Consider the following 25,464-nt stretch of genomic DNA (forward strand, 5'->3'; position numbering starts at 1 on the left):
GCATAATATAAGTTGCATTTGTATTACACTGGACTGTCTTGTAGCTCAATGTTCTCCAGTAGCCTGAGCAAGCTTTTTGTGCAGACAAGACGTGGCTGGAGAGCTCTATGTTGTATTTTACTGGTCACAGTCCCTATTTGCCACTGAAGGGTACAGGACTAAGCATTGCAGTCCCTGTCCTGCTAACAGAGCTGCTCTTCCCCTGGTTGAGACAGGGAGATCTGAACTGTAACCCTCTGGTCACCAGGAAGGTTCTTACTGGCTCCATGGCGGGGTGGCTGTGATCCCGGTGACAGGGGTGGGTTTGTCACTGTCTGGTCACAGAGCACCATTTGTTCAGGACCAGAAGTTGCAAGCTTTTGGGGAAACTCTGGGTAGTCCTGTGTCATCTGCTCTGGTAGCACTTCGCCATACTGGATGTTGCCTTCTCACTGCTGTCAATGGCATTGTACACGGTCACCAAGGTGAACATTCACTCTTTGCCACTGATGGCAGGGGAAGTAGTATCACTTATAAGTGATGTGAGGAAAAAGATGTGTCCCTGGACTGGAGACTTGAGCAGCATTTTCTTACGGAGCCTTCTGACACTTAATTAACAATCCAGAAAGATTATGAGGAGAGCAGGCACTTCTGTGTTAGGGGGTCCTGGTGTTTCTTTTGAAGCCAGAGTTGATGCAAAATCACATGGGAAGCTACAAGCAGAGAGGCATTCAAGGCATTTGCTTTTGGGAGTTATTCTATTGAATTACTACTACAAAGCAGAGTAAGACAAAAACATTTGCAGTATTTCTCCTCATAAACTGAAATAAACTGCACAGAAAATATTGAATTATTTTTTTACACAGCTTTGAGCCTGTCTTTCCTGGCAGAAGGGTACATCTGCATATCGCAGTGCAGATCCGTGCATAGATGGCAAAGCTGTGCCCGAACAATCATGTTCTAGAACTAGAAGGTGCCTATTTTTATCAGTTGCACTAAACCCTGATCAAAGTGAAGGATAATACTTTGGCTGTATTTTATGCAGCACAAGACACTGTGTAAATGTTCCAGCCTTCTCAGAACAGGTAAAGAAATGTTTGTTTTGCCCTGTGTTGCATCCCACATGCGCCCACAAAGAAGCACAAATGGTTGGATGCATCAGAACAATGTCGTTAGCATGGCTCTCTGATGCTGGCTCCATTCAAGGATGCCAGTACTGGATTTATGGGAGGCTTCACCTATATAACACAGTTATGATTTATTGCATGCTGAATGTTTTGTTGTTGTTGTTGTTTTCCTTCAACAGAAGATTAACCTGGAGTTCTATATTGACATCCATGCCCACTCCACCATGATGAATGGCTTCATGTATGGGAACATCTTTGAAGATGAGGAAAGATTTCAGCGACAGGCTGTTTTTCCTAAGCTACTCTGTCAGAATGCTGAAGACTTCTCTTATGTAAGCAATGTTTCTCTTAATTTTTTCCTAATTTATTTTTAACGATAGATCTCTGGCTTAATTGAATTGTCTGGGGTTTATTTTAATAAGAATAGAAGGCTACTTAAAACTTTTGTCAGTATTAGCTACCACCTTCCCTTTTATACTTACCTTATCCAAAAGTGGTAAGTTTTGACCTTACGTATTGTCATTAGAGACATGAACAGAAGCAGGTTCTTCATCTTCCGTATTATAACCTTTGGTTCTGAGTTATTCGAGCACTTGGTTTTTGTCAAAAGATCTCTTCTCTTTTGGGCAACTGGTTCAGCTTTATTGTTTATGTTATATTGGCTTTTTTTTTTTTTTTTTACTTGTAAACTTTAAATAATAAAATAGAAAAGAGAAGTAAAAATAATAACTTGAAAGAAAAGTTTAGATTATTTCCTGTTGAAAGTTGTGACAAAGGCAATGTATGCTTTTGAAATTCTTCAGTATTACCATGGAAATTTTTTTTGCAAGAAAATCTGCAATAGCTCAATACATGTCTTGTAACTTGAAGAAAGTATGTGTGTAGGTATCTCTGGATATTGGAAATATATAGTGAACTCCTATAAATGGGTTGGAAAGAGGCATATGTTTTTAGAGCAAGTTTCAAATAGGGTAGAACAGACCCTTTGGCACACGTGGGTTGCAATAGATCTGCAGAAGTCAGTGTAAGACTCTGGTCCAGTGTGTTGCAACTTTGTGTCCAAATATGACATCCTGGCCCTTTCCATAGCCTCTTCTGTGCATCGGTTTTCCTTGAAGGCTGTGCAAGTTAACACACAATGCCCAAGCCTGCCTGCAGCTGTTTGCTTGCTTCTTCTGGCCCACCTTACACACCTGTGGAGCTGCCATCTAAGCTACTTCTTTCTATACAGCTATCCCTTGCTCTGCTTCAATCTATGCACTCCAGGTTTGCTTAAGTGGACAGTCTTTCAAGTAAGAGGTCTTTGTTCCATTTTGCTTTGACTGGGATAAGGAATATTCAGAAAAGCATCTTGGCCAAGGCATTAGCTGTGAGGAGGGAAGGCAGTAGATGACATTTGGCAGCTATATAATGGGAACAGGCTCAATTAAAAAGTACTTTGGAATCCTATACCAACCAGAGATGAGCAGAAGAACATACTGTTTGGGCCCTTATTTTATGTCTACTACGTTCGTAACCCTCTTTGTTGCCCACTGTACATTTTCCCAGTCTCTGCTGCCCTCTTTTTGTTTATAATTCATCCTCCTGGTACTGAGAGATAAACCTGGGTCTCCTCTCGAAGATGGGGACAGCTAGGGCCCCCTCTGCAGTGCCATCCCAAACAGCTTGTGGCAGAGGTTGTAGGTGGAGGAGGATAGGGATCCTGCAGTGTTCCATGTGTTTAGCTCTAGAGAAGGAATATATAAAAGCAGGTACGAAAGCAGATGAGTCTGCACAGCAAGAGAAACTGTAACTGGGAGAAAGGCTATTTTCATCATGGCAAGAATGTTATTCTAAAGCTCTCTCAAGGTGCAGGAAAGATATTTTTTTTTGTCTTGGGTTTGTGTATATTGCACTGTAGAGTTTGAGTGGAAAGTGAATATAGAAATGGATTTATGCCACTGTTTTCTTGACGGATCTGTTCCAACATAAGGAAGAAGGAATTGAAACCTCCTGATTCCTGTCCATTTCTCTGTTCTATGGTAGTTTGTTTTATGCAAGACCAGGAAAAAGTTTGGATCAGTCTCTGATTTTTCTAAGGCTAGGAAGAAGATAACCCTTCCTTTGTCTTTCCTAGGCAGTGGAGGCCTCTTTTTGAGGCAATAGGCCTAATATCTCCCTTTTCTTCTTGGGATCAGCAGTGGCAGCCAGCTGGGTAATGCCTGCAAGGGTATGCAGCTGCTGTTGCTTCCTCTGCTGCCTCATAGTATTTTTTAACCATTCTCAGCATTGTTTAACAATTGTCTGTATGTTTGGGGCGTTCAGGGACTGTTGCAATGTGAAGTTTTCTGTGGTCAACCACTGCAAGGGCTTCTCAGAAAACTGTCCAGAGTGTAGAAGACCAAATCCATAATAAACGAGGAAGGGACAGCAGCTGCACCTGTTTCCAGCTGTTTGGAGCCTGGGGAAGAAGGAGTTGTATTCAGGGAACAGCTTGTTCTTGTCCAAGAAGACCTCAGTGATTGAGTTTTTATCTACACCTGATTGTTTCAAAAGCATGTTATAGATAAGGGGGCATTCAGAGATCAGAGCAATGAAAATCTGCAATTGATAGGAGTTTAGAAATTTTGTACTCGAGTGTGGGATTTCTCTCTGTTACTGTGGGAGATTAAGTGTTCCTCTTAGTGCAAGCCTCAGTTGACAAAGGGAAAATCTTTGAGAAAATGACGTAGGAAATAGAAGCCAATAGCCAAATAAACAGTGCAGTCTCTCCGCTTTGACTCTCAATCTTCTGTGGAGGCTGGCAATTGGATATATATATTGGTATCATGTGCACCACAATTTGACCTGGGTGCTGCTGGCACTCAGTACATTGGGCTTTCAATTCACAATCCTACTGGTCTCTTGAGACCAGAAGCTTCTCCCCTGCCATCCACCCTAGGCATTCTTCTTAGGGCAACTGAGGGGAGAGGAGTGTTGGAGAAGCAGACAGCCACAGAGTGTCTGATGTGTGTGAAGCAATAGCAGCAAATATTACTGCTGTCTCCAAGTGGGAAAGTCTCTGTTCTCTTGTTTTCAGCTCCGGCCATGTGGGTTATGTGACTGGTTGGAAATATCAGGGGTGAAGTTTGCTGCTCAAAAGAGAGGAAAGGAATCCAGAGCTTCCTCCATTTTAAAAGGGGGAAAAAGTGCTGAAGATTAAAAATAGTGTATGTAAATATGCCCTATTGGCTGGTCAAAGGGAAGGGGGGAAGTGCATCGTTAACATTACCAAGCTGGTGTTTGAAAGTGTGGGAATGGACCACTGTTGTTACTAATTAATTTTCCAAAGCTTCAGGAGGTCTCATTTACATTGTATGCTGCTGCGGCCATTTGTTGGGATTATAATACTTCAACAGCAGCACTTCAAGTGAAAACTGGCGGCTGCATGAAGTGTTGTCCATAATTGACTAGCTCCATGTCTTCACACAGCACAGAGACAATGTTCCATTATGTTATCCATTGACAGTATCATTGAAAAGATTACTCTCCTTAAAGCATCTGTCAACCTTGATTGATTTACAAGGGACAAAGAACTGAAAAGGTTTGAAGTGCGGGTACAATTTTTGCCACCGTTTAGCATACATAATGGTTCTCCTTTGATGTCAAAAGCTCATCTTCTATTAATAATGCAGAGAGCTTTTGAATGCAGGCTACTTGTATGGAGTTCCACACTAATAACCTACTTGCTGTGAAATGGGATTCACTTTGGAGAAGCAGTCATTTGTCTGGGTTTTACATGTTCGGAATGAATCCTGACTCAAAGGGATTTCTTTCAGTGCTCTGCATGATTGCAGCTGAGCCCGACACGGGTTAGGGAAAGCAGGCAAATCCTAGCCTGCTCCTCCAGCTGAGAATCTGGCAGAAATCATGCAGCCAGATGCAAAGGAGCATGAACAACAAGCCTAAGATGATGCGATCAAATGTCTTGTGCCATTTTGTCTGGCAACCTTCTATTAATATACTTTAGAGTACATTTCATGCCTGGACTGCTTTCTTCACCTGTCATTTCCAATAGGCCTTTTTATTTAAATGAAAGCATCCAAGGGAGATTGGTGATTAGAGTAGGGGGTGGATGCGGGATTTGTGTCTGCATGCCTGTTGTAAGACCCAAGGCAAGTCACCCAGTGTCTCTGTACCCTATCTGTTAAGCAGAACACCTAACCTCACAGTACTCTGGGAGGCTGACTGTGGTTTGCACATAAAAGTTGTGGAAGGGACTAGAAATTCTTCACTGGTACGTGGCCTCAGCAACAGAGGCCTGCCTTTGGTTTAGCTGTCAGCACGTGAAAAGGAAAGTGAAAGAAGAGCTAGGAAGTTTTGCTCCCAAATAAATACATGAAACATTCTTGGGCAGCTGTCTGGGGAAAAAGGACAAATTCTGTAAGGAAAACATTTTATATTTTCAAGGTTTAAGAATGATATTTTTAAACATCGGGGAGTAAATACAATCTGTATGAAAGCTCTAACAGTGAGAGCTGACAAGCTCTTTTGAAAGGCTGACTCATTGGGTTTTAGGAGCAGCTGTTGACACCATGTCTGAGTGCATTACACATCAGCCATGGCTAGGAGTTGCTGCAATATTTGTAGGGGTGTTCTTCATTTGACCTTTCTTGTTCTGGAGGGTGGATTAGTTATAATGACCAGACACAAGCACTTGAGCATTTCAAGAACCTGCTAGTCTTAGGGGTGGCTAATTTTGACCTTTCTGATGGTATGAGAGGGGACCATCTGTTCTCTCTGGTTCATTTAAAAGAAACAACCACAGCCATTCTTGGATGGCTTTATCACTTCATAAAAATTTCTTTTCTTTGCAGTTAAAGGAAAAAACTGGTCAGAGGTACTTGGCTTAATCTAGTTGTTTTTTTGCCTTTGGGCTCTGAACAGGTGGTACTTGGTATACCTTTGAGTTTTCATTTCATTTTTTTGTATTCAACCTCCCAGATGAGATCCCTCTTTAGAAATAGTGTTTTTCATCCTTTTTTGCCATGGTTAGCCAAAGACCCTGATAAAAACTGTGTGTTCTGTTATGTTGGGCACAAGGTAACAACTGGGAAAGTCCACAACCTCAAAAGCTTCCAGTCATGCTGGGAAAGAGACAATGGATGGGAAGTGACCTGCTTAAAGAAATAGGAGAATAAAACCCATGTCTCCAAAGTGCCAGTCTGGTTTCTTTGTCAGGAGTTTGCCATGTTTTATACCGTGCTGTGCACTCAACAGTGAAGTCTCTGAACATTTTCCCATTTTCCTTTAGGGAAACACATTTTTAAACCCAATGGCATAACACTGTATCCTAAAACATATTTTTGACACTATCATTGTTTCAGCAATATGAGAAAATTCAGATACGGAATGATTTGCCCTAGTACTTTTTGGTTGGGTTTTGGGGTTTTCTTTGGTTGGTCGTTGTTAGTTTTGTTTTGGCTTTTTTAGCCTGGGTAACTAAAATTCAGCAACCAAAGAAAAGATTCTGATCTATTTATATTTTCTATTGTTTTCCTTTTATCCACATACTCCAGGTCTATTATTCTCATATCCGTAACATCCCCTCATCCATCCAAGCATTCTTAGGGAAGAGGTGTTCCTTCCAGCAAACCTTTTCCCAACTACCCATGGCAGCCTTGCTGAGCTGTTATCACTTACCCTGGCTGGGCATGTCCCTCTTAGTCTTGTGATCCCTACTACTAATCGCAGTGTGGTTTGGGCCACGGCTGAAGGAAGTGCTGGCACAAGTGCCTGAGGGAGTAATAACAGCTCATGAACATTGAATAAGTGAATCCCAATAATCTGTTGCAAAATAAAGAAAACTCATTTTGTGTTACATGTGGCTGTGCAGGGAAGGGGGAGCAACGAGAAAGTTGCTCAGACCTAGAATTCATCCCAAAGTAAAATTCATGCTCACTTGCACCACGATCTCTGGTGCCTCTCTGCTCCTTGGGTAAAAAAGACCCTTGTCCCAGCAAGGCAACGCCTGTTGCATTCAGGCAGGTTTTGTTAACATCCTGCAAGCTTAACAAAGCTACTCGGAAATCTCTTAAAACCCGAGCACAACAAATGATCCCACCTTCTTTTTTGTTGTCTTGTATCAGGGCATTTCCAGGAAGACAAATACAGCTATTATATGCTTTAGTACCCCTCTGGGATGTATTTCTGCTCACTGCTTCTTGGACATGTTGCTCCATAAGTTCATTTATTTATTTATATATTTTTCCTGGAGGCTGGGTGAAGGGAGAGCGGAAACGTGCTTCTGGTGGCACAGGGTACAGATCGTAAAGCCTGTGCTTCTAAGCATTATAGGTTTTGGTCTCACAAGAACTCTGCCCTTTTGGCTAAATGAAACTGCTCCATTATATCGTGCTTAACCAGACTACCCCTCTTTTTACACAGAGGGCTGAAATAATTTGTATTGCAAAGAAAAATGGGGCGGGGAAGAACTGTTTGAGAAAATGGGTTTTCTTTTAGTACCTTCTTGCTGTGTTGTTTGTCCATATAGGAGTTGACAGTCCATTCTCCATCCCCACACAGTTAGAAATCTTGAATATCCACAGAAGAAACAAGTTTTCATAGCAATTTTATGGTGTATTTTCCAAGACCATCATTACTTTTACCTAATGTCAACAAGCTGGGAGGAGGTGACAGCCTCCCAGAGCAGGAGCTCCTTTACATTCAAACACAGGCTACCTCTCTCACAGAGCACTGCAAATTTCACTCAGCTCGGACAAAGTGTGCTGTGAAGGAGGGCTGGGAAGTTAGTTAAGAACTGGACACCCAGCCCCCTCCCAGGATCTCCTCCTGAGTATTCCCCTTTAACTCTGTCATAATATATGTAAAATATAAGTCTGGTTCAGAGAACCGTTCCAGAGCAGTGAGACAGCCCGGGAGGAGTTTGAGCAATGGGCTGTACTGGGTGCTCTGGGAGCAGTAGACAGCATGCTGTCCCTCCTTAGGAGGGGCTGAATCTCCTGATTTAGATGTACAAGTGAGCAGAATGTCTCTTTTCCACAGAGAAAACCACTTTTTCTGCAGACTATTCAAAGCATGCATGATGGTTGTATATCCCTTCCTGCTTCTCATTGTCCTAAGTTTCTGTCATTTGTATAAATGATTATGAAAGCACTCCCAGGAGACCACACACACGCTCATAAAACTATTGTAAAGAGAAGCATTGCAGGCTATTGCTAGAGGCTATTTTATTGTATGTTTTGAGGAAATGTCTCGTTTTCTACTGACAAATAGGGAAACTGAGAACTCCAGAGACACGAGTTATTTTCTAAGTGGTGTGATTATTCTGTAGAGTTTAGACTAGGAAATGCCAGCTTTGGCATCTTTGGGGAAGGATGTGCTCTGAGAAGCAGAGGTTGCTATTAGTAAAAAGCAGAGGGGAAAAAAAGCAGATCTTTTCTTTATTATTACCCTGAAGCATTTGCAGATCCCTTATTTGTGTATATCACTGGTCACAGCTTGGGCTGGCTTTTTAAAGAGAGATACGCTCCAGGCTAAATCTCAGGTTTCTGGGTGATGGATCTGTGCATGGGTTAATAGTTGAATAGGTGACATTGTTACATGTGGCTAAGTGCACTTCTGCTGACAGAGAGAAGCATACTCACTGAAAAACTAGCTGAGGGGACCTGAGGAATTAAGGTTTTGGAGACAGGACGCTGTGTGTGTGTGCATGTGCATGTGTGCGGGGGTGGCAGAATCTAGTGGCAAGAGGAACTCCAACTGAGGTTTGCTTGGAGGATGGGGTGAAACCTGCCTCCTTCTCTTACCTTTTCTGAGTAGGTTGGTGATGGGCTGCTCAGTCCTATAGGGGAGCACTTCACTGACTTTGTGAAGGTTTCAGGTAAGGCCATCACCACTCTGCTTTGTTTGGCTGCAGGATGCTGTTTAAGAAGGGCTCTCAGAAGGGCTGCTTGTTTTGATTTGGATTCTAGTTGCATTAGCTGCTATGGTGAAACCAGTGAACTCAGTCAGCATCTCCAGTGCTGTAGTACTCAGGGAGGTGGGAGCTGTGAGTACAACCAGTTTCAGTGCATGTGAGGATGAATTCTGAGGAATGTGAAATCCCTGCAGCGGTGCTCCCAGTATAACTGGTACAAGGTGTGGAGACCTCCATCCATCCTGGAGCTCTACAGCAGAGCACTGTAGAGAGCAGAGCATGGATGTTAATGAGCAGTGAAAAGTGCAGCTATTGTAGTTCTCACAGGTGAACAGCTGAAACCCTGAAGCATGAAACCCAGTTGCTTTTCTATCTACAGAGTTTCCAAAAAGGGAGCTCATTTAGTAGTTTTGGGTTTGAGGCGTAAACTCAGAGCTTATAAAGTTGTTCATTCCAAAGCCTCTGCTAATGACCATGCAAATATATGTTTTTATCAGCAAACTTAAGCAGGCATGACTGAAAGACACTTGGGAGGGATGGGGAGCAAGAAAGATCTGGTATTCCTTCACTACACATTAAAGGGATAATGAAGCCCCTCAGGGAGCATATGTGTGTGTGTGGTGACAAAGTACCTTTAAACTGTTACTACTTTGAGGAGAATTGCACTTTAAAGCCTGACGATGTGCTGCTAGGCAGGTTGTGTTCATGGTACTCCTACAATGTGATGCTGCCTTTAAGAAAGGGTGATTGCTGTCTGCTTTCCACCGAGCTGGGGGGAAGAAGGCAAAAAGTGACAGGTGATAGAATGGTGAAAACCTCTTAGGATTTGAGGCTATTTGGTCTTCAGGCTTCAGTTTCAGACTTTTCTCTCACACATTCTTAGGACAGGTCAAACTGTTTTAAATTTCCTCTGCACTCCTTTTCTCAGATTTCTGCAGATCAAATTCTAATTCAGAGACTACTCCCTTGTTAAACCCAGACTTTTCTGTCTATCTCAGTGTTTCCTATCAGGGGCAGAGTTTATGAGACAAATAGCTGTCGACTCCAGAGCCATCAGTGACAGTGAGTGAGCCCTTTTCACAGGAGTATCAATCCAATCTGGCTGTCCCTAAGGGATCTGGAAAAACTCCAAGTAATGGGATCCTTCTTTGAAATGATCATGAACTTTCTGGATCATCTGATACCTTCTCTTCCCAAATTTCAGTATTCAGAAATGATTTTGAGATGAAATATGTCTTCCTCCTGTGCATCAGAAACATGGCAAAGCTGCAAGGTGAGATGAATCAGGGAGTAATTTTGAGCTCTGTTCCCATTTCATCATGTCTCTGCTCCAAGGATCCTTTCGCTTTGCCTGCTACCTCCTTCAGATCAGCTTTCTGTCTTTAGGATTTTTTCTTTTTCCTTTTCTTACTTTTTTTTTTTTTTTTTATATATAATCCCATCTACATTTCAGATGCTGGTTGCAGCTTGTTTGTAAAATATATTGGAAGAAGGCTGCATGATAACAGCCTCACAAATGCCATGATTTCCAAGTCTCCAGACCTAGTTGGCATGGAGTTGATAGTCTATCACGAAAAACACTAACACATATGCTTTCCAGTCTATTAAGAGAGTTAATGGAGCTGGTGAGAGGTGGGTGTGAGGAGAGAGTCAAGCTGGCTCTTGAAGTGAGAAGTTTCCTCCCTGCTTCAAGACAAGTAAGGAGATAAGTTTCTTGTAAGATAGCTTGTTGGACTACCAGCTGCAAGAATGGCAGGTTCAAAGCACTAACTGCTGGGCACATGACACACCATGATATTAATTAGCTCTATCCATATGAGGAAAGTGAGCTACCAGTTGTACCCCTCTTACAGCACCCTGTGGTGGGGCAAACAGAAAAATCACAATTTATATTATTGCTATTTACAGTCTTCTGCGGCAACGATTTCAAAGCCTGTGCATTTCTGTGCTCTCTTTCTAACTTTTGCAGACTTCAATAAAGGATTCTAGAAAATGAGAGTGAGTGAGTTATAGCTGATGCTGTAAAACTCTTCACTGAGATGGATTTGACATTGTCTGCACACTGGTCCATTTCCCAATGACACATCTATTCTTCGTTGATGACAAGTGTAGCATTCCTTGTTTCTAGAGCACTAACTACTAACTTTTACTATCACTTTTTTGCTACACTGGGGCAGTGAATTGAGAGCTTATAGAGGTCAGACCTACTTTAGAAAAAAGCTTGCTCTTCAGCTATAAGAGTGGCATCAGCAGATAACACTGGTGAGGTTGTAATTGTGTCCTGATTACACTTGGCCATTGCTGATGCTGATAGGTGAAGAACATGAAGCCATTTGTATGCATAATCCCAGTGTACCCTGGTAAGTAAAGTGCCCAACTACAGGACGAGCAAAATGTGAGAGTTTTTCTGGTTTGGGTTTTTTTCAGTTAGCGTCAGTTGTGAAATACAGTTTATTTCCCAAATTGCCCATGTCATAGGGTGACCCAGCATATTTTTAATTGTGTGTTGCAATATGAAACCATTCTCTAGTCATGAATCCTCTTAGTGCCTATGTCTCTGCTCTTCTGCAGGAAAGATTTCTAACTTGATTCTCTGATTCTTGTGAGCATAGAGTTGAACATGCTACATCCTCTTGTAAAACACTTCCTAGACCTACATCATCTATCTATATCAGCAAATGGGAAGATCTCTTTACTCTGAGTTTCATGCAGATGCTCTCTTTTGAGGACAAATGCTCTTCTGGGAAACATGCATGTGTACACTAGAGCTCAAGTTTTTGAAGATATATGCAGTTTGCTATTTCCTTCCATAGGCACATAACAATCGATGGTGTTGCAGTAGATGTGAACAGCTAGTACAATCTATCTGTTGGATTTCAGGAACCCCCTAGACCTTGCTACATCAGAAATTCATCTTTCTCAATCTGTCAAAGCCTGTGACCAGATTTCTGTCTAGTTGCCCATTTCTACTCTAATTACTTTCTGAGTCATTTGTACCTTGTACTTTCCCTTATTGCTGTGTTGGAGAAACACCTTAGGATTGATTATAAGTGATGTGCAGTCTATACCCTGGTCATACCTTGATCCTTTTCCTCCCTAGTGTGTTAAGCAATTTCAGAAGACTAATAAAGTTTAATTCCCCAACAAGTCCTGTATGAGAAAGTACCCTTATGTACCCTGTCTCTTTGCCCTGCCATCAATGAAAGGTAGAACTGAAGCTCCCATCTATCACTGGCTGGACAGTGAGCCTGCCTGACATTTCAGCCCTTTTTGGCATCTCTTCTTATGCTGAACGGTGGACCCAGATTTACTGGGCTTTGCCTCCAATTTGTCCTTTTGTGCAACCTGAAGGTTTTCCGGTGCTTTAGTAAGACAAGTCCCCTGCATACACTGAGGAAGAGGTCCCACTAATGAAAGATTCCACCAAGCAGAACCACCCAGATTCCAAGTCCATCAGGACACCAAAGGGTACACTTGGGCAAATTCAGTCTCAGATTTGTGAGAAACGTGCTCCTCTTCTTGTCTTTTGGAGCCACTCTTGTGACAGACTGATACAGGCATGCAGAGGCGATCACTGAACTGTCTACCCTTACTTTGTGAATATGGACTGCTGAGGGCATTCTTTCCAGTAGGTGTTAGCAGGACAATGGAGCCGTGCTGAGAAACCAAGAGTATCCTTCAGCCATATGGGAGCTGCCTAAGCTGTTGAGTTTGCAAACTAGCTACCAGGGTTTGAATTCACTGAGGAGTGACAATGGCAGAGAGTTGTCCTTACCAGCCAAGAGACAAGACTGTCCTGGAGACAGGGGTTCTGGCACATCAAGAGGTCTGACAAAGGGCCAAGATTGTTTTTCTGCTTTGAGATCACTCCAAAAAAAAGAATGGGCATGCAATATTTTTTCTTATTTCCTTCCACACATCTTTCTGTCTGCTGCAATCTCTGAATAAGGTCCAATTGGTTTACAAAGTACTTTGTGCTGCCTGGCTGTTCACTGTCATTCCCAATGGGGAAACCAGTCATGTGGAAGGTATTCAGCACAGCACAGGAAGGAGGAATGAAATCTGGCAGGAAGGCCTGGGGAAGCTTCCGCTAATGCCCGAAATGTGGAGAGAGGGTCAACACACCCTGAGGCTCCCACCTGTGTGTGAAATCTAGGAATAGCTTTCTGGTGGATTTCTTCCCACCAGAAAGTGGGGGAATCCTTCACCCTTCCTGTTCTCCTCTTTTAACACTGGATTATTGTTTTTTGGCACCTCCCAGTCCTGTAGACAGCCATTTTTTCACTGAATTTTCTCACACAAACTGAGGCAGAGTCCTTCTTGAGCTTTAATGTATCTCTGTGTTTTAATAATGAATTCCTGTTGATTTTATACAAATATCCCTATTTAAGAACTTCAAAGTCTTTGGCGTTTCCCCCTACCCTCCAGACTTCGTAGTTTTTGCTGTTGTTGACACTCCCATGCGATTCAGCCTTGGAGAAATAAATATTTGTTTAGCTATTCTCCTGCTGTGCCTGCTCAGTGCATTTGCTTAATGATGACTTCAGTTCAGCTTTGCAAGGGTTTTAGGGCAATAGGTTCTTCCAGAAAAACAAGAGACTCATTTGCAGACAGCTTCACTTGTGTTCTTTCCCCTCTCTTGCCTCTGTTCCCCAGATTAGAGTTTGATGAAATAAATGTGCATGCAAAAGGCTCTTTCTTTGCCATGGTAATACATGTCTTTTCACAGCCTTTGTTTCAACGTTAACAGTTGCCAAGATCAGTTGTGGTGAGGAGTCACAGTTTTGCCTGTTTATTTCTCCACTCCATTTATCTTGACTTGAAGTATTGAGTAGAAGGTTGGACTCAAGCAAGTACCTGCTGCCCTTCCCTGTCATTAGTTTAATTTTCTTGAATCTGTAATTTTCTTCTTTTTGTCTAAAACATCAAGTCACATTCTGGCTTATAACATTTGCTCCAGAGCCAAGCCCAAGACGCTGTTTCAAAACATACACGTGTTCATGTTTGAAAGATTCATGTTATGTTTTCTCTACCCCAACTTTCCTGAATCAGATGAGAGATCATACTTTTTACTCAAGATGTTGAGTTGGTCTGTGCCATCAGATTTTTTTCAAAATAAGGACAAAGTCAACCTCCAAAATCTACATTTATGCACCTAAATGAAGGTTCAGCTTCTTTTTTTTCCTGGAAGAGCAGCACTACTGGGCAAAGAAATGAACAGGTGATTTTATTAATGCCATTGCCATTTCAAGTAATTTTGCATAGCTGAAACTGGAATTCTTCTATGAGGAGAAAAAAAAAAAAAAAAGACTCACCACCACCACCCAAACAAATAAAAAAACCCCAAACCCCACAAAATAGCATTATAAAAATTCAAACTCTGAAAAGATCCAAATTTTGTTTTCTTTTTTTGGCCATTTACAAAACCTTCTTCAAATTATTCAAACTACTTATGCTTCGTTTTTGAAATATGGCAAGTATAATTTTGCCAATAACTAGATCCAACTTTTCAGCTATTTTCTGCCAGAAAGCAAAAATTTCAGTAATACATCAGACTCGCTCTTCATCTATTTCCAGCTGATGAGGTTTCAGCTTATAGCAGAGATTGTTTTTTATTAGACCCTGAGTACATGACCTGGCACTTGTGCAGCTGAGTTTCATCTGACTACTATCACTCTGGTTCTCAAAGTCGCCCCACTGTTGAGGTGTTTTTTTAATTGATATTCAGAGCCTCCTCCATAATGATGACTCATTCCACAGTGTGTCATCAGCAAATTTTCTTGGCATGGTCTGCCTTTACTATGCCAAGAACTGTGATGAAAATATTATGTAAGATTTATCTCAAGAATCATCTATGAGGAATTCAACTCATAACCTTCCTCTAGCCTGACTGAAATCATAGAATCATAGAAATTTTTAGGCTGGAAAGATCTTTAAGATCATCAGGTCCAACCATTAACCTAAATCATGGGAAACAGTGCTATAAAAGGACCCCATGTCCAAACTGTATCCCAAAGGCATGTACCATATTCAGCAGATAGTTGTCTAACTTTTACTTAAAAGCTGATGAGATTCCATAATCTTCATAGATACTCCGTATCAGTAACTGTCTTCTAATCACTTGAGTACTTCTGTCCCTAGTGTCTGCCCTGAATCACTTCTCCAACACTTTACTTGTTTTCATGTGCCAAGTACAGCCATAGAATTAAGTCATTACCCTTGTGAGTGACACTTCTGCTCACAGACCCCAGTACTATATTCTGCGTTTGTTGTCTTCTTCCTTTGAGCTAGATCCATACACCCATATCCATCAGCTGATGCTTTTATGCATTAGAAGTCCACCACAGGCATTTACTGGAATATCAAGCATTATCCACTGAAATCCATGTTTACTTGACTTATGAAGCAATCCCCAGATCATGATCATCATCTTTATGTTTCTGAATTTTAACTGAAGACAAAGTTTCCCTCGGTTTCAGCATCTCGGTAGTCTTCTGAAGGCTTCTTTTGCAGGAGGGCAGAGAACATTCCCTCTTGTAGATCTCCTTAAGTATTTTATTCCATATATCAAATTAACAATTAATTTACCCATCAGTCTTTATGAGCAATTTACCTCCCTGTCCCATAGGTATTCAAAGTATCCTCAAAGTTTCTGCCATATAATTTGGAAGAAATTATATGATATGTACACAGCAGAATACACTGTTTACAAGTTACCACAAAGTTAAATATTATATTACCACAAAAACAACAAGTTGCATTTGGAAACTCCAATGTATAATGCTAATAAGAAACCCAATTCCATCTTATTCTAATTAACCTGGAAAGCCTTCCTTTTTATAACGTGAGAGAGACTTAAAAACATTCAGAATGTTAATGAACCCACAGGTATTTCCATTCTTTTTATCTTCTCATCACCAAGAATTGTTGCTCATTTCAGTATTAGTCTGATTTTTCTTGGTATAGAGAACTTTACCATTCTAAACCACTACATCTAATTTTTTTAATAAGAAATCTTATTTCCTCTGTTTTTGATAAGAGTTGGACTTGATAAATACTGCCATTGTGTTAGCAAGAGAAGTTACTAGTCTTAAGGCTCAATAGAAGGACCCTGGATAGCTCAAAGAATTCGCAATGGGCACAATGACCGAAAAATAACCTATGCTAAGGGTCCTTTATTTTTCACTGGCAAAATTAAAGTCTTAAAGCAGGAGATATTAAGGCCTTTTATGCAACAGATCCAAGTTGGATCTACTAAAAGCTTTTTTGTGTGTGTGTGTGTGTGGTGGTCACTAGCTTGTGCTGAGCCCAGATTGACTCAGTTTGAAGTCTGTGAATAGAGTCTGATAGCCAATGAAATTAGAATCCATTTTTCTGTCTAGTTAGTAGGAACAAGCTCTGAGACTTCAATCAACCTGAAGATGAGCTACCCTTTAGTCTCCAGATGTCATGCCTTCAAAGGAGAGCTAAAACTCATTTATGGAAATACTTGGAGTCCTCCTCCCCACCCCTCAAATGAATAGTCATAAAGCTGTAGGGTTCTTAAAGCCAGATCTTCAGTAATAGCACAAAATACTGCCTTTTATACTGTGCTGCAAATGCTGTAAAATAGTGCAGTATATTTTTCCACCCAGAGAGCAACACCCAGTTAACATTTAAGTTAGTGATGTGGAAATTTGTGTGACCTAATTTCAGAACCAGTCAAATGTCTTAGGTGAGAAAGTTTCACTAAAACTTAAATGCCACTGTATGTCTACTTCGCTTAAAAATGTACAGGGGAAGGGGTGGGGGAGAACTTTATGATACAAGGGAATGCAGTAGAGAGAAAGAACCCAATATCCAAATAATAGTCCAGCTTAACTTTTGAGAATGTAGGGTCTGGAAGGTTCACTTTCAACTCATGCATATGAGAGGCTTTCTTTGTGTTGCTCAACAGAGGAGGAGAAAAGCTGATGTTACTAGTGAACTGAGATTAATTTTGTGAAAGTCTGCAAGGCATTATTTATAGTCTGTGTGCCAGAACTGTGTTTCCATTAATGGTCTCTCCAGGCCATGCTCAAAAAAACAGTGCAGTCTCATATAGTGTAAATGAGATTTGACAACATTTTAACTGTTTAACAGACTTCTTCCCAGTGCTTCCCTTTTTCCACTGATGAACTCTCTTCATGCCTCTGTGTTCTTCCTCCTGCAGTCCAGTACATCGTTCAACAGAGATGCTGTGAAAGCAGGGACAGGCCGGCGCTTTCTTGGCGGGCTGTTAAATGATACATCCTACTGCTACACTCTGGAAGTCTCATTCTACAGCTACGTATTGGGTGGACCTACTTCTGCTGTCCCCTACACAGAAGAAGCATGTATCCTTTGGAAATTCTTCCTTCTCTTACAGCAGTGTGAACTGGGCACTTAAGGTAAATACTTCTGTCTCAGTAAGAGTTTGCTGAGATAGGAACACACAACTGGAAATGTGAGTCTGCTCCTGATGCTTTAATTTCCCTCATATTGATTCTCCATACTGTGGAAATTCAAGAAGAGAAAGACATATTAGATCAAATAAGCCATTTCCCTCTTGTATGAGATTGCCTCATGTAATTATTATAGAAACTAGTCCTGGAGAGACTGTGATCCATTCCCTTCCACAGGCTTCCATTTATTTCTTCATTTCTCTCCTTATTCTCTCATTATGCTTGTGTTTGTATTACTGTTTTAATAGCATGTTGAAAGTGCATCTTTGGTACTGAGTTAAATATCTTCTCCGCCTTTGAACTGCAGCCAAAAGGCTCTAAAGGATCCATTAGGTTCCGCAGCTGCCTCAGGGCCAGATCTTTGATACCAATTGACAAAGAAATGGAAAGTGAGCTCTGCAAACAAAACTGACAAAGTTGTTCGCATTTTTGAGTGCTCCAATAGAAGCAATGTCTCATTCCTCAAAAAACACATATCCATCTGGCTATCTCAATGTATCTACAATTTGTAGAATTGTTCTGGCTGGTCTTATAATCTGTTTTTATGTTTTTCTTTTTCTTTTTGTCACCATGCTCAATCACATAACCGGTGCCCATACTTCAAGCTTGGTGTGTTATTTCATTTTGTCATTCTATTTTGGTAGCTTTTGAAATTTCCACAGGTTTAGAAACATTGCAGAGGAAGAAATATTAGCTGTGATTGCCTATTTACCTCTCCACTGCATTTTGGAAGTTGGGGAAGGTTTACAGCTTTAGGGTAGCGAGGGGGAAATTTTTATGTGAGACATAATTCTTCACCATCCATGCAAATGTGCACACTGTGTGGGAATAAGAGTGAGAAACAGGGAGCAGGGAAAGCAATTCTGAATCATTTGGGGTTTTCGGGTTTGGCTTCTCCACTGAAAGTGAAATTTGGGGGATGGAGGGGGATGAATATATTAAGGTGACATCAGACTTGAGCATTTGGCATAGAAGCTTATTTTTGCTCAGTAATGTTAACTGTTTCCAAGGAATAGCTTCTTACAACACACACGTATGTAGTATTTCTTGCCACTGAGGAAAAAATTGCCATTACTGTTAGGTTTAGGTATTTATTTTCTTACGCTGGCATTTTGGCGTTTTAAGAACATGTACTTTAGTTTCACCTTTAACTTTCCTCCTCGCTTTGTGTTCATTGTACTGACAACTGCTTATTTATCTTCCTTATTTATCAAGAACAGTTTTTGCAGTGAGGAGTGGGAAGAGTCCCTATATAGACAAGATCATGATTCCCTTGAGTATGTTTTCCTCATGACTTGTAGGTCATGCTGGCTTAGTTTCCTTTTCTGTAAATATTTTTGTTTCGTGCTTCACATTACAGAGGTTTCAGGTGTGGGGTCTAACATCTTTGTCTATTTGCTTGTCTTGCCTTCTGCAGAAAGAGCTGCATCATTTTCAGTTCATTCATTTGTGACCATCAGCAGTTAGAGCACAGAAAACAGGCCCCAGATCGCAGACATCCTTCTTGGTGGTGATGTATGGAAACCTCAAGTGGTAGCTTGATTTCTACAGTTACAATTTCACCTGGCTGAGTGAAAAAGGAGGAGAAGCTGGTTTTGACTGGCCTGGGAGACAGCAAGCAGGAAAGGCTCTTTGGCCACGTAGCATGCTTCACTGGCATTTTGCCCTGGTAGGTTTTATTACTTCCTTTTCAATGGAGGGATTCTACCAAGAATGCTGCTTATGACAGCTCTTCCTCATGTGTGCAGTTTCCTAGTTAGAGAAAGAAATGGAGCTGCTTGAAGCAGTCTCTAGGCTGGTCTGCTCTAACACAGGAGTGGTTGGATTTACGCACATCCTATCCTGGCAGGGGAGAAGTTTCATATCACAGAAGTGCCTGTGACCAAAAGTAAAACAATTGCAGAATGTTCCAAGTTAGCCTGAACAGTTCTTCCAAGCTATTTGCAAGTCAGTGATTAATTAATGCTCAGATTTTTTAATGGACCTGAACCAAAGACACAGTCAGTCAGTTCATATTGGCCTCCAAGGACAGGCATGCTTCTATTAACTATCTAGCTACGTGCAGGCAGCAAGTCAAGCAAATAAATGGAGAAAATACAGTGAGCTCAAAAAACGTGAACCAATAGGGCAAGTATTCAGGAAATCTACCTTCAAAGATGTATTTCTTAGGCCTTGGTTCATCCCACTGTGATGTTATTGGGTTGTGAGGGGTTTTGCTTTGTTTTGTTTTTAATAAAAACAGGATCAGGGAGGCTAGAATTGTTCAGAGCTTCTAGTATTGGATTAGAAGTGCAGACTAAGGCAGCCTCAAATTCAGAGAACCCACGGCCTTGAACTGAGACTACAAAGCAGATCACCCCCCACATTCAGAAACTAGCCATACTGGTTCTACATAGAGACCAAAACGAGGATCTCCAGGTTCTACAAAAATATTAATTTAGCCTAATGTTGTTCCTCTTGACAGGTGAGAAAACTGAACAAACTGAATAGTCTTTTGTTTGTACTGGTGGCATGTCAGCTTCTTTCCTTTACAGCATTCATGGCAAATAAGATCACAGTACTACCCCTTTCATGCCATTCTATAAGTGGGTTAGGTTTGTTGGTTTGGTTTTTTTTAAACCTCTTCATGTTCCTCAGGGTTTATGTACTAACTCTATGATCTATACAAACCTCTGTGTGAGCCTGTAATAGATAAATTTCTACATTGGGTAAGATTATACATTTTGTTCAGACTTGTGTGACTGAAACATACTTTCTAATTATTGAGATAAATGGATACCTTATATGCATGAAAACAGGAGACAGACTTTCAGTCTGATAAGTGTTATTTGAATTCTAACATTGTTAGTGTGGACAGTAACTTTTTTCAATAAGAAAAGAAAATTTTAAAAAAGGAAGGAAAGGTACCATTAAAAGTGGAAATCTGTTCCAGATTAGTCCAGTTAACATGACTGAATATATTCTCCTAGATGAAATACCTCAAAGGTTCAGAATTTAAAGGATTACACCTGGTATGTTCTATAAAAACAAATTTGTCCCTGAGGCTGTACTGTTTAAATGAAATCCAGGATTGAAGGATCTTCTATCAGGCTGCGCAGGGGGTATATGTTTGGGACACATATATGGTGGGATAGCAGCATCCTGCGGAGTGTTGAATTTCTGGCCTCTTCTAACACAGAGAGTTAACATGGTTGCATGAATCTCTCAGGCCTTAATCAGTAATGGTTACTGCTGGAGTGTTTCTTGTATTTTCATCCTGCAAACAAAGCACTGCATCAGGTGTAACTTCCTGAACGTTCTGTTATACATTCCTTCAGAGGTATGTGTGCGCCTGGTAGGTCTGTGTCTAACTGATATGTACCTGGTGTATGAGAAACATTAGGAATATGTTCTGTAAGCCTGGCTCTGCAGAATACCCTACGATAACATGTGCTGTAGATAACAGTGAATGGACTCTGTTTCGAAGGCATAATAAGAGGATTGTAGTCTTGTCGGTTAGTTGCCTGCAAGTGGACAGAGAAATGTTTAAAACCCTTCTCACACATGCACACATTTGGTGGTAACTGATTAAAAAGGCAGCGCAGCAACAGTTTGCTCAGCACCAGGTGAAGAAGCTTTAAAATGAGCTGATATGCTTCCATTAAATACCATGTTTTACTAGGCATTTACAGGGCTTATGACACAAGGCATGTAAACTGCTCTGTAACATTCACCACCAGCAGCTCAACTGCTGAGCTGTCTAGAAACACACCAGCCTCATAGCTGGGCAGGGAACAAAGGATAAAAGGGGGGGGGGGGGGGGGAGGATGAATCCCCAGCTGTAGGACTCTGAGCGCTGCTCTGATAACACACCCAGAATTGCTTTCCACTACAGCTGCTGATCAGCGGCCGTCACAGCCTGACCTGAAAGTGGCCAGTAAAGTAGTCTCACATCAACAGTTTTAAAATCTATTGGGTTCATTTTTTAGAGTGTTATAACCGGATCCCTGCTGCACAGCAGGCAGCCCATAAGAGAGCATAAAAGGTTTTACTCTTCCAGGGACTAGCCATGAGGTAGGAAGATAGAAATGATGGATACCAGGCAAGAACTGCTATGATTGTAGCCTGGTAGCTGTAGGGGAGAATAATCATCAAGATGGGTGGCCACCACAATTGTCAGCATGTCCATGCTTTTTGGTATATTTTAGTCTTATTTCTAATCCTCCTCCAGGTGGGGAGGGCTCTCATGCAAAGATGGGACTTTACTCACCTGTATGTATGGCTTTACTCATTGAAATCACTTCTAAGTGGAACAAAAGACAGGAACCCTGGACTGAGGGTCTGGTGGGACAGTTCTTTGTACAGCTTTTCTAAGCACATCACTTCACCTCTTTAATTTAATGTTCTCAATATAAAGAATGAATTTAAACTTCTTTTGTAAAGAAACAAACAAGCAAACGGACAAAAACTTTTTGGAAGCCATGGGTGAAGAACACAAAAGAAAGAGATAGGACTAATATTATCATAAGGTAGGTCTTTTCAAGTTACAAACAGCTGAGAAATCATCTCAATACTTTAAAACAGTATAGCTGAACCAACTTGCAAAGATAACGCTCGGTACCTTCTGTTTTACTGAATGTGTTGAATTGGAAACTTTGCATCCTTAAACTGGGTGTAGTTACATTGCTGAACTCTTTCCTGGTTGTAGACATAAAAATGTGTTTATGTGGCTACAGCCCCAGAATGAATGCTTGGACTGACTAGTCTCTTCAGGTGCCTAACAGCAGCTTGCGTCATGGGCTCCTGGCACAATTGGGACCACGGGGTTCATTCCTGTTCTTAACTTGAAGTAGAATATCAACCTGCTGCTTGACTGGGGATTCGAGCAGTTAAATACCCTGGAGGAAACAGTCATTTGCTTATATCCAGATTCCTTTTAAAGAGTACTTGGATCTCAGTAAATGCCTGTCCTGGGGAAAAGAAATCTGTATGCAAACTACAATTCCAGTAAAAACATCTATAACTTTTAGAGCTTCATGGACCTGCCAGTCCTCTAGGGCAAATGTACTTGGTTATTTTGGGCTTTTTTACTTTAGTTTTTTTGGAACTGCCTGTCCTGATCCTTCTAGCTCTGTTAGTGATATTCTTAAGAGAAGATCCTCATGAGCCAGATTATGGCCCTTGCAGGTTCATTGCCACCCAGTAAAGGCAACATTACTCACAAAAGCCAATGAAGTATGAAAGGCTGTGCTGATAAAGCTGAGGGAGCTCTGCAGAGGTTATCCAGTGTGGCTTGTGTTTGAACTTGAGCTAGAGCTTGTTGCCAAGATGATTTCAAAGTAAGTTTGGCACATGCTCAGGAAAAGACATCCAAAGGTCTAAATCTTCATCTTCATCCCTCCTCTGCTAAGCTTCTAGAAACAATCTTCTTTATGTGTGTTGCAAAAAATGGCATTAATCCTAATCCTGCAGATTTTCCTATGAGTGACCTCCTTGCACGTCGTCTCTCCTGTATTTGGTTGTTTCTCAGTACCACGGTTTGGGCTGTCTTTGAGGAAAGAAAACAAAATCCTCTTTCAACTCCCCAGTCTGTGTGGAAGTGTCAAGGTTTACAGCCATAATTTCAAATGCTCTTAATATTACTGGAAGCATAGAGTTAAATTATAGAGTTGTAAAGTTACTTTATAGTGATAATGCTGTCAAGCATCAATATCTCTGCCCCAGGGCACCATGGAAACTCAGTTAATGATATAAGAAGCTGATATTTTTCAGGGTTGCAGCTGTTGGCTCATATCCAGACGGAATCTGTGTGTTTGTTCATATTGGGTATATACAAGGGGACCTGCTCAAAGAAAATTAAGAGACAGTGAAAGTCTGTTTAATGAAGTTCAGTGGAATGAAAGTGCAAAGCAGTGTATGGTGTTGCAGTATGCACTCTCTTTCCCTCATAGGGCTCAATACAGCAGACAGTGCTGTAGAAAAATACTTATTTCACTGTAAGAGAGGGTGTTTGTTGGGAAGAGTCTATATTTGTATGTAGATTTGTTTATCTAGTTGCCTGTAGCACTGACTGCATCAATCTGTGCAGACACCGTCTGAGAGTATCAGTAAAGAAATGGAAATTAAGGCAAGTGACTACAGTCAGTTTAGGAATATCTATAATTTTTGTAATGGATTTCTTAGCATCTGTATCCCAGAGTGCTTTGATAGCCTCAGATGAAAGATGCTATAAAAGTGCAAAGCGTTATTATAAAGGTAGGGTTTTTCTTTTAAAGAAAGATTTATTTTTTTCTCTCTGAAATGTAGAACATCGGTCTTGGAAGGCATCCTCGAAGTATTTCCTGGAGATTTAACCATATGAGTCCAGTTGCCTTTTGGCTAGGAGCCAAGTATCAGATACCATGCATGTGAGTGGGAAAATGGCCTTGCAGGTAACTGCTGCAGTAAGAGTGGTCTTGAGTAACTGGTTCATTTCTCTTTGTGCCCAGGTTCTTTGAAGGCTGCCCATTTGGTAAGCATTCATGTGGCTTTCTTTGGGGAAGGAGGGAGAGCAGGTCAGACTCACAGGCCTGTTCTAAGTAGAAATGAAAGGGAGTTTGGAAGCTGAGGATCTAGTCTTGCAGGGAATGAAGCATCAGAGGTATTCAGAGCCTACCTGTCCTATCAGATTTTAAGACACAAGCTAGATTGAGCACCATGGTTTGCTCCAGATTTGTGTTGTCCTGAGCACTCTAAAGGAGGACCCCATGAGGGTGTAGATTAATTTCCCTCTTTTGTGCACAGGTTTCTTTCGCAGGGATACTATGTTTCAGGCAAGAGAAGAGATGGTTGTTGTGGGACCAGAATTTAAGGAGGGTGCATATCCAGAACCATATAAAGGCTCTTCGAAGAGCAGAAAGACTTCAGTAGCTGTGAGACTGGACTGGGGAATTTGCACAGGTTGACTTGAAAGCCCTCAATATATACTTTATTCAGGAGCAGAGACCTTGTGGACAGTGGGAGCATAAACCTCTTACAGAGGCACATGTGCAAATATTGTTCCTGCTTCCCATCAGCTGTCTTCAACTCAGTGCTGGCAGAGAACGTGCTCTTTGGCCTAGGGAGGGCTGTATCCAGTGACACAGGTAGACTGATCCTTATAAGCCAGTCAAGATGAGTAAGACCACCTCTATCTTCTATCCAATGCAGTCTTTGGGGTTTCTGTTGAGACGCTGCATGCTAACTGGAGTCAAACTGTCACTGAGGTTTTGCTGACTGAAATCCTCATCAGTGGTTTCCGTTCCAAGCTATCAATGGCTTATGGTTGCTATCAGGCCAGCTTAATCAGTCTAATCTCTAATTCAAAATGGTTTTGATTGTGGTGTAAAAACAAGTCATAAAATTTGCCAGTGAATAATAAATGTTGTTACATTTTTCTATTAGTATTCCTTTCGCACACAGGAGAAAATAACTTTGACCAAGCACAAGTGGTGCTTTTGCTGAATGGTTGGAAGGAGAAGTTGACTACATGAGTGAGTGCAGAGTTGTGGCTAATACAAACAAGGGGGGGGGAGCTACCTCCAGGCACTGTTATCCCTCTTGGAACTGGCTTTCAAGGTTTTGAACGCTTCTCTTTTGAACTGGCTTTTCTATAAACTTGTATTTTTCCTTTGTCTTATAAGCAACTTAGACAAAACTAAGCATATAGAACTGATAGTGAGGCTCTTGGGTGCTCAGAACACCATAAAAATGCTATTAGACCCATAGTTAAAATAATTCTTTGGTAAATGTTAAATTCCTATTAGTAACACTTGCTAAACTTAAGTGCAAAGGAAAGGGCAAGGCTAATCTGAAAGGCAACGGAGAGCAGGGCTTAAAAGATATTAACAGTTTGTTGGAAATGTCTGAGGGGAGTGGTTAATATGACTAAAGAGTAACGTCTGTGGGTTGAAGATTTAGGTTGGGAGAGGGCTTTAGCCAGTGCTGTGCTTTGGAGCTTTCCCAAATGTCAATGGGAATGAAGGGGAAAAAAAAGGCATTC

General features: G+C 41.3%; 1 protein-coding gene across 2 annotated transcripts in view; it reads left to right on the forward strand.

The window, feature by feature from the left end:
* Positions 1-25,464, forward strand: part of LOC308071758 (cytosolic carboxypeptidase 6-like) — a 247,023-nt gene that overhangs the window by 128,090 nt on the left and 93,469 nt on the right. For both annotated transcript variants that reach the window (XM_080407682.1, XM_080407681.1), the window contains 2 exons: positions 1,286-1,438; positions 17,195-17,357. In XM_080407682.1, coding sequence (XP_080263808.1) covers positions 1,286-1,438; positions 17,195-17,357 — 316 coding nt within the window. The remainder of the gene's footprint in view (positions 1-1,285; positions 1,439-17,194; positions 17,358-25,464) is intronic.

Source organism: Falco punctatus (genome assembly GCF_963210335.1).
Source record: "Falco punctatus genome assembly, chromosome: 11".
NCBI lineage: Eukaryota > Metazoa > Chordata > Aves > Falconiformes > Falconidae > Falco > Falco punctatus.